Raw genomic sequence first — 18,496 nt, forward strand, 5'->3', positions numbered from 1 at the left:
ACGGGCCTGCGATTGAGTCGGATCGGCAACCGAGACTGACCATTTGCTCTACTAGGATGGGCCCATGCTTGTAGTGTTGATAAGTATGGTCCTTTCTGTAGTATTCGTGGTAGAAATGTACGAATTCTGGCAGCGGCGCATGAGAAGGATATACTTGCAAGTGTTGACAAGACTATCGCATCATCAAGTCCATCTTGAGCTGACAAATGCACAGGCGAGACTCGAATCGGGACGAAATGGACTAAACGCTCACATCTTGAAGCTGATCACAAAAATAGCTTAATAAATAATTCTTTCAGCTCCCTGTGCTCCGTTTCTCTACACCAGTCACATGAATAACACATTATGCCATGATAAACAATGATTTGATTTCTGTATACATAGTCACGCCAACTGGCGGGATTTCGAGCAAGATTCCAAACAACTTTCAGAAGATTGTTGCCCAGTACAAGCTTACAATCAAGAACGGGCTTTGATTATGTCGCTAGCTTTCTCGGCCACTGCAAACATGGTTGCCTGGAGATGGGCTGCCGGCAATACGGGCAAGATACTAGCATCAATAATGCTCAGCCTCTGAACGCCGTAGACTTGCAGATCTGAATTGACCACCCCGCCCAACTCTCGTGGCAGCATGGGACAAGTACAACTAGGATGAGCAAAGCTGGGGCGAAGCCAACCGACGTCAATCATGGCCTGCAAGGCAGCATCTTCAGTAGTGGTATTGGCACCGGGCCATACCTCTACAGGCTCCAGAGACGCCACTGCCGACGTGTTTTGCAGCCTGCGAGTGTATTCGAGGGATCGGAATAAGATGGCTCGATCGAATGGATTGGACAGGAAATTGTAGGACACGACAGGCTCCCCATACACATCGCTCGCATTCAAATGAATAGTACCGCGGCTCAGAGGCTTCTGCAGGGCATTGAGCATTCCCCCGTTGCCCCCCACTGGAATTTCAACTGCCGATACCGAGCCATTGGCAAGCTGAGCTGCCAAGAGTCGCTTCTGTGCTTCGTAGCCAGCCACCAGCTCAGGATACGAGGCATAAATGTCAGGCAAGTATGCTCCCTCGGTCTGTTCTAGAAGATTGGCGACCAAAGTATCAGAATCATCAGCAATTGCCGAGAGGGCAGGAAACGATATATAATTAGCTTGGGCTTTGGTCAAGGGGCCCGTGAGGTTGTTGAAATAAAGGTCAACCGCTTCGTCCCAAAAAGTGGCATTTGCAGTGAGTTCAGTGGCCCTGGGAAAGGTAGGGTTGTTGACTAGTAGACAGTCAGCATAACGAATGCCGTTTTGACTTGATCAAGCCGTGGGCGGTATCAGTCACTTACGATCCCACGAGTAATAGGCCACAGGATGATCCTGAAAGTTGCTGCCGACTGCCGGAAAGTCTAACTTTGTTGCAATCCCGCTAGATTCAAGGACCGACTTGGGTCCGATCCCACTCCACTGGAGGAGCTGAGGTGTGTATACGCCACCAGCAGCAAGAACAACCTCTACACTTGCTGTAAAGGAGACGGTTTGATTAGTCTCACGATCCAAGGCATTGACCCCAGTTGCAATTAAGTCATCCTCGGTACTATTCGAGAGGACAATCTCCCTAACTTGATGCTTCAGAAGGAGCTTCAAGTTACTCCTGCTCGACACCTTGTCGTAGTAAGCATATAATGATGATGCACGCGTCATGGTGGTTGGGTCTATTGCGGCAGGCACGAAATATCGGCCGCCGGCATTATTTCCATTTGCTTGCTCTTGGATTTCCGGAACATCTCCTAGTTCATCGAAAGCCGCAATATACCTGTCTACGAACGGTTAGCTAATCGAAATCAAAAGGGTTCCAGCCACCTACACATGTCGGGGTATTGAAACTCGGGAAATGAGCTTTGAGCATATGCTTCAGTGGCATACGCCGAGGCGTCGTACGAATAATTGTACAGGGCCTCAATATCTGGCTTGGGAACTGTAAACTGGACATCCTGGGACCATGTCAGTATTCCTAAACGAATCAAAGGGGTCCAAAACATTGACCTTTTTCACATGGGAAGAAATGCTCTCCCATCCCCAGCCCGGATTGCCCAAGGCCTCCCAACCGTCATAGTCCCCTGCGGACCCATAGTTCCATGCCATGCCATTGACTTGAGAGCCGCCGCCAGCGACTTGGGAAACAGTGACCAAGAATGTTTGATTTCCTGCCTGGGGTTCTGGAGCAGAATACAAGGAGCGCAAAGATGCCGTGTTGAGGGTCGTGGCATAGTAAGGAATCTTGGTCACGTTGGTACGGTCTTCTGCACCATATTCTATCACCAAGACGGAAACTTGACGAGTATTAGCACTGTATGCACAGAGGCCAACTAGAAAACGTCTACCATTTGGATCTTCGCTGAGTCTGGTTGCGGCAACGAGCCCAGTCAGTCCACCACCTACAATGATATAGTCGTATTGGCTAGCGGCAGCCTGGTTGCTGGTAGCGGCCGGGGTACTGGTTGGTGTGCTCTCACTGGAGCCAAACAATCCAGCCAAGACCAGAACGCCCGCAATGGTATAACGGCAAAGCATTGTAAAAGAGGAATGCACAAGGGGACCACGACACGACGTGATGCTCAATTGGCAAAGACGAACCATGTATCTTTGCGGGAAGATGGGAATCGAGCAATATAAAATATCCTTTGATACTCGTCTATCGATAGGCTTGTGTTGCCCAGAGTGCCCAGGCGTCCTGATCCGGGTCTTATGCACGATGCCTGTGCATTCAAGCCAATGGATGCCTTGTATAGAGCACTAACTCTGCCTTGGGAGGGATTGTCCGGGGTAGTCGCCAGGAGCGCACTCTCTAGATTGTCGTACATACGAAACTCGCATCTAACCATATTTGAGGCATGGTGATTGTTCAGAAAGTGGCGAAACAAATCGTTCATGAAAGATTCCGTCTTATGCGACAAAGCCAAAGGATGCCGTGTAGGTGAACACTAAAAAGGTTCCTCCATAATCGCTGCTGTTGGAGATGCAAAACTACATGCGCTGCCAAACTTCAAGACCTTTCTCCGAGCGGCAAGTTGGACCTTGCTCGACACTCCAGTCTTCTGCAGTCATCGTATGGAATACGCAGAGGATAATTACATTGCAACCAGCCAAGATCTAGTTGTTTCTTTGGAAATGTTGCTGGGGTCCGGTGTAGATTATACACATTTGCCATGGACCAAGGTAAGGAACTTGCCACGCTTTGTCACATCAGTCTCTTGAGGTGGGCAAGTGGAATCTTCCTTGCACTATGCAATAGGTATCGGTCTATTGACCAGATAATTGATGTGTCGAGTTCAACGAAGCAACACACTGTGATTGAGAACAATGGCCAACGTAGTGTCAGCCAAAATATCGAATCCTTGCGTCGTATGGATTTTCACAGGACAAACAGTGCAGAATTGCAGGTTTCACTTGCAGGACTGTCGATTTCATTGTACTCCATTTAGATCAATCAAACACATAAAAAGAGCGTAGAATGCGATACAAGTTGAAAAGTACATACAGAAGCTCTTTCTGGTGCTGTATTTTGTATACGCTAATATAGTCGGTTATCTCGGAATCCCCACCAAGCCAATGTGTGCGGGACATTTAAGCTAATGGTTCCAAGGTCCTACTACTATTCCGTAATGGACATTTGAACATGTGAAAATACACAGCTAGATTTGCAAATTGCCGCCATTTTCTTGTCCTGTATGTCCCAGAATTCCTCAAGTACTTGACGCGTTCTCCAAGGAGATTACTATGCAATATTTAGCTCGTACTGCACTTGTGCTGCCTCTTGTAGCCGAGCTCCATTCCAAGGGGACCACCGGCAGGCCTATAGGTTCAGTAAATACTCGCCAAAGCCAAGACTCATTTTTCACGGAACCGGGAATGGTCGGTCGAGGGTGGAATATTGCGTAATGTTAATCTGTTCAATATCTACTCCATCGTCCCAGACTCACACGACTGCTGCATTGGTCTTTGTAGAATACCTAGGCTAGGCCAGACCATGCTTTCGTATTCCTTGCCATTTTTGTTTCTTCTCCAAGGACAAAAGGCCCCCGCAGGCCAGCACTCCCTGGTAAATTTTGCCAACTAGACGCAATGCGACATATTGCAAGGATACCATTATCATGGGAATAGTCAAGCTCGGAAGCGACGTGTCGGTTCTCAAGGACTGCTCGGCCTTATCAACGTGAGCCATGTCCATGAGCTCCTAGATACACCACTGGCCGAACGAAACCTTCCAAGTGATGGTGTTGGACGTTGAGACCGCGGTATCTTTTGCACTCGTGTTGAAAAGCATCCATGGCACTAGATAGCGCAGAGAGCGCTTGACTTTTGTCGCCCAAGCGAATAATATATTGGACCTTGATTAGAATGGCATCTCCGCCTCCCGCATGATTTATGCTACCTCTGGATTCTTTCACACATGGACTTCATTCTCTTCTAGAGGCATTAGCCACGGGACTCTGCGAATCAAACATCAGTACGCACCAAAACGCATTCGTGTGAATATTTATCATTGCCAGTCCGCAACCATGATTTGTAGACTGTTGACAGCTTATACTCTATATCACGATGAGCTGTAGCAACCACGGGTACGACCCAAAAGACATTCAACACTCGCTTGGGCGATGGACAGGATGCAGGTCTTTCAAGACGAGCAGCACTTGGAAATGCGTGCATGGGCGTTTGTCGATCCACGCCGACTTTGGCAAACAGAGTGCTAAGCGACTGAGAATCAAAGCTTGGCGGGTTATCATCAGCCGATCCACCAGGCAACCCCCACGAATATCGCGGCCACCATGACACATACCTTGGAGCCACGAACATTGCCTGACTCGTTGCTAGCTTCACGGTTAAATAGACATGATCCAGAAATCAATCGCCGGCAATGCAAGACATGGCAGCTTAATGAACCTTGACCAAACGACAGGGCATTGTTGAGCCTCATTCTTGGCGAGTGCAATTTCTCCATTGAACCCCAAACCTGCCAAACTATATAACATGGAAACAAGATACCTTGTACACAACCATTGAATAGGGCTACTTCTTTGCTTTGAAGCATTGCCGCGACTCGAGGACCTACGCGTCAAGGGACTCGTTGTATTGGTGCGATTATCCTTGGTCCCGCTTGTGGCCCATCTTTTATCGCTCGAGTATTACCCCGGAGTGGAGATGACGCTCGATGAAAATTCCTGGAGTTTTAGGACTCTTTTGGTGTCTTCTTGAGGGGTTTTGATGGATCTCCCCACGTTCTCCCCGTCTCGCTTCCATCTTGCCCCATAGAGGTCCACATATCTGTGCTTTTATGCTACGGATTGGCTGGTTACAACACACCTCGAGGATTCGAGAGACGGGAAATCTCGGTAATAACAATGGCAAGTAAACAGGCCTCATGGCACACCCCGCAGAGCTAGCTGTTGCCGGCACGCTTGAGGTGCCATATATTAAAAAGGTGACTGGACCTGCTGCGGATTGCCAAGGCACTTTCTCACTGCCAAACCAAATACACGAGTCAAAATGGCGGCACCATCGGGCTTCTTTCAGAACCGCAGGGTCTATCTCTTGACCGGAGTCGCCTACATGGGCGCTCTGCTCTTTGGCTTCGATACTGGCGTCATGGGCTCAGTGTTGGCCCTCGACTCTTTCAAGAAGGACTTTGGCTTGCCTCAAGGAGGATCTGGGTTTGCCAACGAACAAAATGCCTACGTATCATCCAATGTTGTTTCTCTGCTTACTGCCGGAGCCTTTTTTGGTGCCATTATCGCCGCCATTGTAAACGACATTATTGGCCGCCGCTCTACCTTGTTTGCATTTGCAACAGTCTTTATGATTGGCGCCGCGATTCAAACCGGGGCTTCTCACGACCTTGCGTATATTTATGCCGGTCGCGTGATTGCAGGCTTGGGAATAGGAGGCCTGAGTGGCGTCATGTCCGTCTATGTTTCCGAAAACGCTCCTCCAAAGATTCGCGGACGCATCGCCGGCCTATTCCAAGAGTTACTGGTCATTGGCTCAACTTTTGCATACTGGCTAGACTATGGTGTAGACAAGCATATCCCTTCCAGTACCAAGCAATGGCGCGTGCCCGTCGCGGTCCAGCTCATTCCTGGCGGCTTGATGATGTTGGGGCTTTGCTTCCTCAAGGAAAGCCCGAGATGGTTGGCCAAAAAAGGTCGACATGAAAAGGCTCATGCGGCTCTGGCACATGTACGATGCAAGTCAATGGACGATCCGGAAATATTAGAAGAAATGGCAGAGATCAGAGCAGCAATTGAGGAAGAGAACAATGCCATGGAGGGACTTTCGTGGAAGGAGGTTTTTGCACCCGCCAATCGGTTTGTCACATCCCATCATGTATACTGTTGACCATGACTTGCTGACATGTCCACAGAAAGCGCTTCATTTTGGCCTTTTTCATCATGATGTGGCAGCAGTTCTCGGGTACCAACTCCATTGGCTATTATGCTCCGCAGATTTTCCAAACGATTGGCATCTCCTCGAGCGACTCATCTTTATTTGCTACTGGTGTATACGGCACAGTCAAGGTAGTTGCTACAGCTATATTCCTATTCATTGGCATCGACAAATGGGGACGTAGAAACTCCTTGTTGGGCGGCGCAGCATGGATGACGAGCATGATGCTCATTATCGGCATCCTCCTCGTTAAATTCCCTCCGGACCCTACCGCCAGTGGTGTCAGCAGCCCTAGTATTGCAATGGCTGTCATGATTTATCTATACGTCATTGGATATTCAGCATCCTGGGGTCCAACTCCATGGGTCTTTGTTTCCGAAATCTTTCCGACCCGACTTCGGGCATACGGTGTTGGACTTGCTGGTCAGTTTTCAATACAGTCGTGATCCATTTCATTATACTAACAGGTCATTGATAGCTGCCACGCAATGGCTCTTCAACTTTATTGTTACAAAAATTACACCTCTGGCAATTAATAGCGTAGGATGGCGAACATTCATCATGTTTGCCGTCTTTTGTCTGGCCATGGGCATTTTCGTTTTCCTGTTTGTCCCAGAAACCAAACAGTGCACTCTCGAAGAGATTGATGTCATATTTGGTGGCGTAGATGCAGAGACTAGGCGCCGCGACGTAGAGGAAGCACTGGGGGCTGAGAGAAAGGAGGCGGATTTGGCACAAGACGAGCGTGTAGAGTCTACGCAGGCCTGAGCGTGGAGCGCAATGGGTTTGGCAATAGTCATCACTGGTGTAAATGAATTTTTGGTCAACCAGAAAGCCTTATACAGCCCATTTCACGTTTCATGTAAAACTGGTTGCAGCATACTGTCTGCTGGTATTTACATGTACAACAAAGTGGCAGTCAACAATGTCATCCGCACCTTTAAGGAGATCAAGTAGTGATATATCTACATGGGAAGCAACATACTTGGGGTCGTAAATTAAACCATTCTTCTTCTTCATCATCACCGGTGAGTCTGGGCGCCACGTGATGTGTTCTTGGCAGTCAGCTATATCGGGTATCGTCTCACGGCACCACTTACGGCTCCATCATGACCGAGCTGGATTAACTTGCATTTGTCTGCGCGCAAACAATAGATTCATGCACGATTATCGCTCGAGTCCATCCGAGTAGGCAAGTCCTTGTTTAGACATTGCAGAAAAGAGAAGAGAAAGGAAAAAGATCCTTGGTACGGGTTTGCCTCACTCAGCTAAGCTTTCTTCTGCCTGTCCTGCCTCTCCACTAGGCCTATTGCTGACCCCCACCGAGGCCCATTATTGGCTACGTTACGCCGAGACTCTTCAGCTATTCAGCTGTATAGAGTATCACATCCTTGTCCCTGCATATAAGAACCATGAGATGCCATTTCAAAAAACGCACTACACATGTATGAATGAAGAATAGCATGCCCAACGCAACCCATTAGATGCACGAGATGCATTTCTTGGGTGATCTTAATTCTGAAAGGAGCAAAGGCGTATGCTGGATTGCATCATATCGACAAGGGGAGCTATCTTGCCAGAAAGAAAAAAATTCTGGTACCATGATAAATCCACAATAGCTAGAGACAATTATATATACCCGAGGAAATCCTCCATGTCACTGCTTGTTCTGGTCGCTTTGGCTTTACAGCGGATTGCTTCAACCACAATTCAATTCTCGGCATCAAGATGAAGTTTCTCTGCTTCTTGACGCTGTCGATTTGCGCAGCTCTAGGCGCTGCCTCTTCTGCGCCGCCCTTGGGCTTTGAGCGACGTGCGCTTCTTCGTGACTTTTCCAATTTCAAACGCGAAGAAAACTGCACCACATGCGCAATCTATGATGCGGCCCCAGTCACTTCAGCACCAAAGCCCAATGTCTGGACCTCTGTCTCGGCAGAAGACAATGTCGCCGTCTGGCAATTGCTCCACGATCCAGCCTCTGGCTTGAATCTGACGGACGTATCCATTGCCGGCGTCAATGACAACTATCTTTTCTACATTGACACGGTTCCGCTAAACAAGACCGACGTCATTGCATACTTGGACCAGTCCGGACCCAAGCCTGCACAGTACGCCCGCGCAATCATCTTTGAGGGCGGCAGGGAAGAGCCGATATCACAAGAGTACATGGTGGGACCTCTGCCCGTCAGCAACGAGACGACAATTCAAAAGCTTGACTACATTTACAATGGTGGAATGGGAGGTTCGGTTCCATTCAATGGGCGAACATTTGATTCTATGCGGATCCTGGCATCTGACCCTGTGCTCATTGAAGTCATGTCCAATATTACCGACATTACAATGGCACTGCTTGGTGGCGTTTGGTACGGCGACTACAATGAAAGCTCGACCCTTATTTCCACCACGACATCTCCAACATCGTTCAACGGCACCTCGGCCTTTCGAATTGTCGTGTTCAAATTCCCGGGACCGGCAAACTACTTGCGAATGCTCGACTTTTACCTCATCATTGATGTCACCGGCACCGACACGACACATTACAAGCTCAAGGGCATTGTCACCAACACCCGCTTCTTCCCCACCGTCGACGACTTGCGCGCAGCTTTTGATGCAGGAGAGCTGACGGAAGAGTTCCACGTGCCAGAGGATTACGACTGGGCTCTTGTCAACTACGACCAGGCAATGGGCAAGCGAGACCTCGAGGAACGATTTGCACCGCAGAGCATTGAGATTGGTGGGAAGCGATACAAGGTGGATGCCGAGCAAAAGTATGTAGAGTACATGGGGTGGTCGTTTTATGTCGCCCACACTCTCAGCCTGGGCGTCATGTTTTACGACATTCGCTTCAAGGGCGAGCGCATCCTCTACGAGCTTTCCATGCAAGAGGCTGCTGCCCAGTATGGAGGCTTCACGCCCAAGTCTTCCACGACGCTTTACCACGACACGTACTATCAGCTCGGTGGTGAATTGTATCCGCTGGTGGAGGGATTCGACTGCCCATTTGGTTCCACCTTCTGGAACATTAGTGCACACGACGGCAACACCACCATTATCAGCCCAGATGCCATTTGTATCTTTGAGTCCGACGCTGGCTTTCCCCTCTCGCGTCATCGCGCGGCGGGAGGCACGACGCTGTTTGGCTTTGAAAACTTTGGTGTGGTCAAGGCCTCTCAGTTGACTCTTCGCTCCATTGCGACCGTGGGCAACTATGACTATCTGTTTGACTATGTCTTTCATGTCGACGGTTCTCTCGAAGTGATTGTGCGTGCATCAGGCTATCTGCAGTCATCCTTTTACTACCCCGACCAAGGAAATTGGGGGCCTCGCATTCAAGAAGCAGTACAAGGCTCGCTTCACGATCACGTCCTGACATGGAAAGCCGACTTTGATATCGTGGACTCCAAGAACACCCTCGAAGCAACAGAGCTGCGTGCCGCTCTCACTGAACAGCCCTGGTGGTCAGAGCTGGGGGCGTTTGAGCAGATGGAGCTGAATCGCTATAACCTCGAGACGGAACAGCAGTTCAATTGGCCAGACAATGGCCAGATCATGTACTGCGTCAATCATGCCAATGCTACCAACAAATGGGGCACGAAGCGAGGCTATCGCATCGTGCCTGGACGTAACAATGTTCATCTGAGCACATTGAACTCTCCCTTTAGCAGGAACAACTCTCAATTCTCCAAGACGCACTTGGCCGTGACGCGACAACACGACAATGAGCCATTTGCAAACAGCGTGCAGAACCTCAACATGCCCTGGAAGCCGCAACAGGACTTTTCAAAGTTCTTTGACGGTGAAAGTATCGAGGGCGAGGATCTCGTAGTTTGGTTCAACCTGGGCATGCATCACTATACCAGATCCGAAGATATTCCCGTCACATTGTATAACGAGGCAGTGAGCAGCATCATGTTTGCACCCCAAAACTTTTTCGATAGGGCTCAAGATGGAGATATACAAAACCGCCGATGGATCACTCCTGCAGAGAACTCGACCACGGAACTCGACTATGATACTTTTGGCATTGAACTTCCCCAATGCAAGGTTGAGTTGAAAGAGGGACGTGTAAAGCCTTTGGAGATTATCTAAGTGGAAATGATTCGACTATCACCTGTATGTAACTGGGTACTTGATGGTTTGGCACATTAGGGAATACATGTTATCCTACTCTATATAATGTTTACATTCATTGATATTGGTTATTCAATCAACAGTGATGGGCCGAGTCGGCACCACGAGAGCAGTAGAGAGCCCAACTGTCGACAGGCAATAGGTGCGACAAAGTTGATCCCATGATGCATGAGAGAACCAAACATACAATTTCCAAAGCTCAAGAACCAGTGCATAGTATTCTTCCAGCAGATGTTTAATCATGCGCTGTTCCATCTTGTTGCATTATCCTTTGATGCCATCCTGGCAAAATGTGATTCCCTTAGACGTTCATGATCTGTGCCGATCAATATATTCATACTAATCGCGCTAAATGTTCAGCCTGTTGAATCTAGAAAAGTCTCAACGGGCGAGTGTAGTTTTCCGCTCCACCAGACGGATTCGTCTCCGCCAGCCCCTGGCAGCAAGTTTATCTACAACCTTGTCTGCCCACAAATCTCTGGACTGTTTGAAGAAAACAGTTAGCATGACCGACAACGCTCCTGCGCAGCAAGTCCAGACCCAACATTGTTCATTGTAGATATGGGGCATATTTTGTTATACGAACCCGAGGTTGCTCGAGTGTGCGCGTCAATCACATATTCCATACCAATCTGGTGAACAAGCCGAGGCGACCAGTCGACATGAACCGGGGGCGTGTTGAAGCGAGTATCCCAGACGCTAAAACCAGAAAAAGTTTTAAGATTTGGGCGGCGCAGATCTAGGGCTGGTATCTTTAGTTTTCGTGCACTAGCATTGACTGCCAAAGTACCGAATCATGTTTTGGCTATTTCAAGGAGGCTAACGGCATTGATGAAATAAACATGACATGATTTGAACAAGACTTGATCGCCCAAGCGACCCGGTTAATAAGCGATGAAACGACGAGCCGGCTGGGCGATCGCTCTGGTGTCGCCGCAATGAGGCGCAAAGCCAAGTAGTACTGCAACCTGTTTGAAAAGAAGTTTTTGCTCACCTAACCCACACCAGTCTGTCGGTACTCATCCCAAGGATACGATGCCTTGACCCTCGACTCGGCCGACCGACCAGACACAATCATTCTGGTCGGTACCGAGCAATGGCTGGTCCCATATGATTGACGACGCTTCTTACGACGCTGGTCACGACGCTCGTTGGACAAGATGGGATAGAGGCCGCCCTGCTTCAGGGTTTTCGCGGCCCTGCCATGGGAGTCCAACGGCGACTCCCGTCAGCTAGTCAGGCACTCCCTTGCGCCCGTCGGCACTTTCAGTGCAAGGATCCATTATTGTAACCTAGCTACTATAGTAAATACCTAATGCAGGGGGGTTAGGTGGGCATGTTCGGAAAATCCGTACAAGATACTTTAGTAATGTCACAAGCAACTATTCCTCGGCAACACCACTTCAAACAACTGTTTGGCGCCGTCTTTTCATGTTTTCCGTCTAGTATTGCGTGCGTGAATATAAATTAAATAGGGTGGAAATGTATTCGCGAGACAGGGCGTTTTCATTGCTCATCAGTCTGTCCGGGCCAACGTAGTCTCGGCAAAGCGGCCAATTCAACGCCTTGGCATATCTCTCTTGCTACCCACTCCAGCCCCGTATTATATGAGACGCCTTATCGTGAATGGCAAACTCTTGCGTTGAGCTTCATCATATCAAGGGCAAGACGAATGTGGCCTAGATTTCATCAGCCCATGCAATGCAAACGTAATCCCGTCTCCATCCCTCCACGTTATCTTGTTGGAATGTAGCAGAGCCTAGGCCAAGGGTATATGGGAGTTGTGAGGAGTCTTCAATGGGTCCTCCTTGGATGGAGACTGACTCAAATCATGAGCTAATCTTTCATGATGGGCCCTTGAAGAATAAGAAAACCGTTGCAGGGGTCACGGGAGTAGTTGTGAATACAAATACTGACGGGAATCTAGTCATCCCATCTGCCATGAACCGTCTCCGTGTCACACTAGCCAAGAGTTGCCCAGAGATCTACCAGAACTAGATCATCTAGCCGCAGGAATATGAAGCTCTCTATACTCCTTCCGCTCGGCGGATTTGTCTTGGCTTCTGCCACACCCCTTAGTCCCCGGAATGCAACATTGACCAATGGCACTTGCACAAGCTTGAATCAACGCAAGGCCTGGTATGTCTCCAGAAGCGCTCAGCCGTATAATGTTATTGCTAACTCAAAGAACTAGGCATACTCTAGAAGACTCGGAAAAGTCGGATTATATTACAGCCGTCAAGTGTTTGATGAACTCGCCTCCAGTCACGGGCATCACTGGAGCCAAGAATCGTTGGGACGAGCTGCACTACTGTCACATTCAGCAGTCCAACTTTATCCACGGCGTCGGGTAAGAATCATGCCCATGTCTCAACAGCATCCGCTTACAATGTATCCAGTGCCTTTCTTCCTTGGCATCGTCTGTTTATTCATTTGCAAGAGAAGCTTTTGCAAGACGAATGTGGTTACACGGGTGCCGTCCCGTATTGGCATGAACAGCGCGATCTTGAACTCTACGGAACCATTGACAAGGCTTCCATTTGGGGCTCTGATGATCTCAGCTTTGGCACAAATGGCACAGGGCCCGATGGGTGTGTAATGGACGGCCCTTTTGCCAATACGACGCTTCACATTGACCAGGTCTGGGGTGTGGACTACTATGATGACTACTGCCTGGCCCGATCGTGGAACCAGACGGCCTGGTTGACTGCCAATCAGTCCTATGTCGACATTTGCTTTGCCAAGGACAACTACAACGACGCCAACTTTTGCTATGTGGACAATCCTCATAGCTGCGGCCACTTGGCAACTGGCGGTACCGTAAGTGCACAAGTCCCAGTGTAGAATATTACCACGTACCTTGCTAACCATGCTTGACAGATGGAGGATCAAAATGCCAGTCCCGGAGACCCAGTGTTCTTCCTCCACCACGCCAACCTCGATCGACTTTGGTGGCTCTGGCAAAAGGCGAACCTGACCAGCCGTCTCACTGACATGAGTGGTTCCATCATTCCCCCAAACTATATCATGCAACAAAATCGATGGCTATACCCATCGGCAGCCTTTATCAACTACGATGGCGACCCGGGCAACGAGACCACTCTGAACCACGTCTTGTGGATGGCTGATATTATTCCAAACGTTACGGTTTCTCAAGTCATGGACCTCAACGGTGACATGATTTGCGCCGAGTACATTGAACCTGACGAGTAACCGTTTTATTGTTAACTCTCCAATCGTAATTACTTACAAGAGCTATAGAGCAGTCCATCATGATTGCAGCGCGTCCAGCATGATCAATAGTAATAGATGACCCTGATATCTAAATAGTACCTTTGCAACAATCCAGCGCCTGAAAAACGTCATCAGTGTCATCTGTCCTACTCGTCTGTGTATCTGGTCAACCTGGACGCAAATGATATAATGTTGCAAGCCACATTGAAGTTCAAAATCCATGTCTATCAAAACTGCGCCTTTCCATCTCGATGCCTGTCGCCACAAGTTTAGTCGCCTCATCACAACAAATAGCACATAGCGGAGCGACAAAGTCATGATTTCAATCCACTTGATCGATCAAAACGGCTTGTCAAAGAAGAGTCTTGATACGGTTGTTTACCGTCTCATTTCTTGGTGGCACCTCCCTAGATGAGTCATAGTCCTCACGGCATCCAAGCAGTTCTTGCACCCCGCTTGGCGTATGAATTAATGGCGCTCAACCGTCTACTTTCATTGAGATGGCCATTTGCATCTGGTACCAATCAACTTGCCGCAGCTCCAATAGAACTACAATCTCAAAGCAACAAGTACCTTCAAGGGCGACGACACTACTCACAGAAGCCGACTGCCGCGACTCACTGCAGCTTAGAGCAGAACCTTACCTATACAGGGCCAAGGGAGAAGATTTGGCTCCGTGGCGTAGAGCATACACTCCTTCCAATGATTCTATTCAAGGCTCGAGATTTCAAAAAGCCAAACCCTATACTCAACGACCCATACGCCGTGCGACGGTTGCAGCAATGTGCTATGGACCTCGAACAGACGCATTTCAAGGTCACTCAAGACGACACGTACATGATATGGATTGCCTACAGAGCTAAACGTCTCGATCAGTGGTGCCAGGGGTCTCTAGACGCGCACACAGAGCCAGTGACAGTGCTGCATCTCGGCTGCGGCTGGGATTGCCGGTACTTGAGAATGAAATTAAATGTTCAAGGTCATGTGAACTGGATTGATCTTGACCAGGCAATGGTCATAAATCTACAGCGTCGATGAATCCAGACTTCCACGAACAGCGACTACTCTCTACGGTCCTTGGACGTGACAAGCCAAGGATGGTTCAGTAATATACCAGCGGATTGGCCGACTCTAATAATTGCAGAAGGACTTGTGCCCTATCTCGAGCCAGACAAGGGACAGGTTCTTCTTCGAGACTTGGTCGAGTATTTTGGTACCACGAACGACAAGGAATTGCGCCAAAATCAACTCATTTTTGACACCTTGGGTGTTTTATCGATACGACTCACGAGCTAGATTACGGCGCGGCGATCGAGTAAGTCGGCCTTTAGATGCGACATCAATGAGAGAAAGGAGATTGAGGATATTCACCCAAGACTGCGCCTTGTTGATAGCATACTCTGGAATGAGTACATGACACAACATCCGCCATTCTCTGGCAAATATGGTACCATGTACTGCCATCTTTCAAAAAGAATATTCAATTCTGGAGGTTTCAATATTAAATCTACTTTATCCAAGGGGCTGGAGCATATTGACTGATTTTGCCAGTCATTACTGTTTTACAATATGGCCTCTACGCAAACCTCGGCGAGAGTGATCTCCACGGCATTTTGCTCTAAAAATGTTGACAATGCGCGGCCGCAAATCGTCGGAATCGTGATTAATTACGTCCAAGAAACAATGGCGACACTCGTATTGCCCATCTGGCGCTGACTTGACTGATCAATCGTTTAGACTAATTCTTTGTTTTTTGTTTACGATGCCTTGAGCATGAATGACAAGTCTTTGTGAGTTTTGGATGTTAGTCATTGTAAACAGGACTTGCTGTTCGATTACACCAAGGGCTTGTGTCAAACAAAGACAATTCAGCTCCCTCATATTCAAGCATGAAATTAGTATATATATACTCTTGTTTTCTCGTGAACTGAAGAACTGTCAAACATAAACACAGACACAAACATCACACCACAGCCCAATCACATAAGCAAACATTCTCAAGTAACGAAACCTTGTCTTGATAGATTCAAATCATGGCAGGAAAAACTCAGGTTGTTCGGCATGCCCTGATAGGCTTTGGGGCTCGAAATGCTGAGCTTTTAAAGCATGCCGTCATTGCATTTCTTGCACAACGGGATACTTTCAAGGAAATTGGCCTTCAACTAGAGTTTGACGTATACAGTGATCGAAATGCACCAGCAGCCAGTGAAAAAGCCTACATTTGGGATGAAGCCTGGGCACCGACACAAGATGGCGCCATACGAACTGCAGCCCCAGTCAGCGCCCCATTGAGAGGAGTAGAAAAAATCCAACCAGACGTGCTCAAGGTTCTCCAAGACGCCGTTAATGTCGATCTTGCCATCAGGCAAGAGATTCGGTCTAACCGTGCGGCGCTCGAAGGCCAGTACCAGACCATCAACCCGGCAGCACATGCTCTTTTACAAGAAAGCAGTCTACCCCTGGGGGATGTAGATGTAACGCAGCCATTTGGTATACGAAGTACCATGGGCGTTGCCCTTCGCCGAGGTGTATGGGATGTTGTCAACTTTGTGAAGGACAATATACCCGAGATCAGGATTTATTTCCACTGGGACGCACAAGTAACCTTTATCAACTTGTCAGATTCCCAAAAACCGAGGCTCTGGGCCCAAAAAGACGGAGATGTGGGCGGCAATCTCGAGGACGGTGACGAAGGCGAGGCTTTTGATTTTGTTCACAATGCTCAAGGTCTGTTAAAAGTCCAGTATTTCGATCCCGAACCGCTTCAAATCGAGCACCGTGTATTTACAGCGCACCCGAATTTCCAGCTCATGGTACAACAACTAGCCGCAAACGGGTTGCTAAGCAACGCGGGTCTTCTTCAAGTGGGCTCAAAGATTGGGATTGTTGGCCTAGGTTCATCTGCCTACGACTATGCGTCTATTCTTTTGCGGCTCACTGATATTGTCGAAATAACAAACAATGGCTGGCGCATCAACGAGACGAACGCGCGGAGGTGGCCAGGGCTGTTGACGTTTATAAGCCCCAACAATATTGTGAGGCCTCCGCTCCATTTCCGCACTCGAGGCGATTCGTCCGACATGAGGTGGCCTCCCTTTGAAACGAGATCCTTGATCTCTACGGAGGAACTCCACGCGTTGACGCTGCAGATAAATTTCGACTGGACAAGCGTTGCACTTCCACTGCTGCTTGCCAACGTGGCCCTGTTGACAAATAAAGACGTAGACTCGGTAGCTGGACATTATCTGAAATTTCGCCCGTCAGAGGTGGACGCGTGGGTTCGCATGGCCGAATATCATGAACAAAATCAGCAATACGAGGCCGGCAACGTAACCGAGATGGCCCTTCTTCGACTGGGCCAGCAATTGCTTACCAATGGCCACGGCTTGGAGGCATATCCGGAGGACGCTGATCGTGTCTTGTCTGCCAAGGCACCCTTGACTCGACGACGAGGAGCTGCTGCGCGTAAAGCCGCCGCGGAAGAGGTGTCACGGCTCAGACACGCGGCCACGAGTCTCGACTATAGGTTTATCGAGTTTTGGAACTTGATGCAAAGCTGGAACAAGGCTGCTCCCGTCCCGCTCCAAGACATGATGGCACAACTCTTTGCCTTGGGCGTTGCGCATCATCAACAAGCAAGCACTGATGACTTTAGTGCCTCGACCACGCACGCGGATAGAGTGGCCGTACGTGATCGAACATATGATGTCATATTTGCTGCGCCAACAAACGGGGTCCGAAGCGAGTGGCAACTTGATCAAGTTGAATTCCCGTACACTAATGACGGATCCAACATTAAAAGGGCGTACCAAGAGGTCCCGGCGAGGCCCCATTTAAGAACACTCCGCAATCAGGATGGCTCAGGAATGAGCACCTCTGAGCGACAGCCAAAGTTGAACAAGGGTCGAACGTGGATAGATTCAGACAACGAACCTATACATGTATTTGACAATGGCCCAGCAAGCCTGGGGGAGAGATGTTGTTACCCAATGGACGGGCCGCGAGTGCTTGGTGTCAAGGATGCCGACATGGAGAGCTTGGCCACCATTTTCGACTGGGCGCCAACGGCCGGGAAAACGTTGGTCGCCGTCAGCGCCCTCCTCGCCCGTGGAAATTCCAAGCCCATTATGGATTTCATGCAATTGTATGAACAGGGGCTACCGACCCCTGATGTGTTCAATAATGAGACTGCCTTGTTTGCGGCAGCTTGGCGCGAGGTCAATGAAAAGTCTTGCTTTGTGAAAATCATTGTCGAGTATAACCAGAAACGTCCCATTGTTCACACTTACCTCAGGTATGCTTTCGAGGCCGACGAGCGTGAACAAGCCATAACCCAGATTGATAGAGTGTGCCCCGGCGCCAGAAGAAAGTGGCAGAGTCTCTTGGGTAGAATCCGAGTCTTTGATCCTATCAGACGCCATCAATTTTATAGGACTCGCCACATGGATTTTACGCCCGATGAGATGGATACTTTGTGGGCCAGTGTTCTCACCAGAGTAGCCAGCTAGACATGGCATGGGTGTGAGGAATGTCGGCATGTGAGATAGGTAGGAGCCCGAATATTGAGTTGAGTTGAAAGTCGCCAGGAGAGAGAATGATCATTCTGTTGTGATGTTTGTCAAGATGATGAATCCAAATGAAAACCAGCAATCGTGCTTCAAAAGACTGTCAACTACCTAGGGAGTATAGCAACCATCTCCCA

General features: G+C 48.9%; 5 protein-coding genes across 5 annotated transcripts; 4 read left to right on the plus strand and 1 right to left on the minus strand.

The window, feature by feature from the left end:
* Positions 1-459: 459 nt before the first annotated feature.
* Positions 460-2,559, minus strand: PFICI_14864 (uncharacterized protein; the record flags this gene model as incomplete). Its single annotated transcript, XM_007843445.1, has 5 exons — positions 460-1,265; positions 1,335-1,805; positions 1,853-1,979; positions 2,032-2,318; positions 2,370-2,559. The coding sequence occupies 5 exons, from the start codon at positions 2,557-2,559 to the stop codon at positions 460-462; spliced, it is 1,881 nt and encodes a 626-aa protein (XP_007841636.1).
* A 2,973-nt stretch (positions 2,560-5,532) lies between these two features.
* On the plus strand, positions 5,533-7,197 carry PFICI_14865 (uncharacterized protein; the record flags this gene model as incomplete). The annotated part of the gene is made up of 3 exons (XM_007843446.1): positions 5,533-6,350; positions 6,407-6,852; positions 6,908-7,197. 3 exons carry the CDS (start codon positions 5,533-5,535, stop codon positions 7,195-7,197), a joined length of 1,554 nt encoding a protein of 517 aa, XP_007841637.1.
* A 960-nt stretch (positions 7,198-8,157) lies between these two features.
* Positions 8,158-10,518, plus strand: PFICI_14866 (uncharacterized protein; the record flags this gene model as incomplete). Its single annotated transcript, XM_007843447.1, has 1 exon — positions 8,158-10,518. The coding sequence occupies one exon, from the start codon at positions 8,158-8,160 to the stop codon at positions 10,516-10,518; it is 2,361 nt and encodes a 786-aa protein (XP_007841638.1).
* A 2,059-nt stretch (positions 10,519-12,577) lies between these two features.
* PFICI_14867 (uncharacterized protein) lies at positions 12,578-13,773 on the plus strand (the record flags this gene model as incomplete). Its single annotated transcript, XM_007843448.1, has 4 exons — positions 12,578-12,699; positions 12,755-12,910; positions 12,960-13,380; positions 13,441-13,773. The coding sequence occupies 4 exons, from the start codon at positions 12,578-12,580 to the stop codon at positions 13,771-13,773; spliced, it is 1,032 nt and encodes a 343-aa protein (XP_007841639.1).
* A 2,054-nt stretch (positions 13,774-15,827) lies between these two features.
* On the plus strand, positions 15,828-18,302 carry PFICI_14868 (uncharacterized protein; the record flags this gene model as incomplete). The annotated part of the gene is made up of 1 exon (XM_007843449.1): positions 15,828-18,302. The coding sequence occupies one exon, from the start codon at positions 15,828-15,830 to the stop codon at positions 18,300-18,302; it is 2,475 nt and encodes an 824-aa protein (XP_007841640.1).
* Between the last annotated feature and the right edge of the window lie 194 nt (positions 18,303-18,496).

The sequence above is a fragment of the Pestalotiopsis fici genome (assembly GCF_000516985.1).
Source record: "Pestalotiopsis fici W106-1 unplaced genomic scaffold PFICI_Scf_14, whole genome shotgun sequence".
NCBI lineage: Eukaryota > Fungi > Ascomycota > Sordariomycetes > Amphisphaeriales > Sporocadaceae > Pestalotiopsis > Pestalotiopsis fici.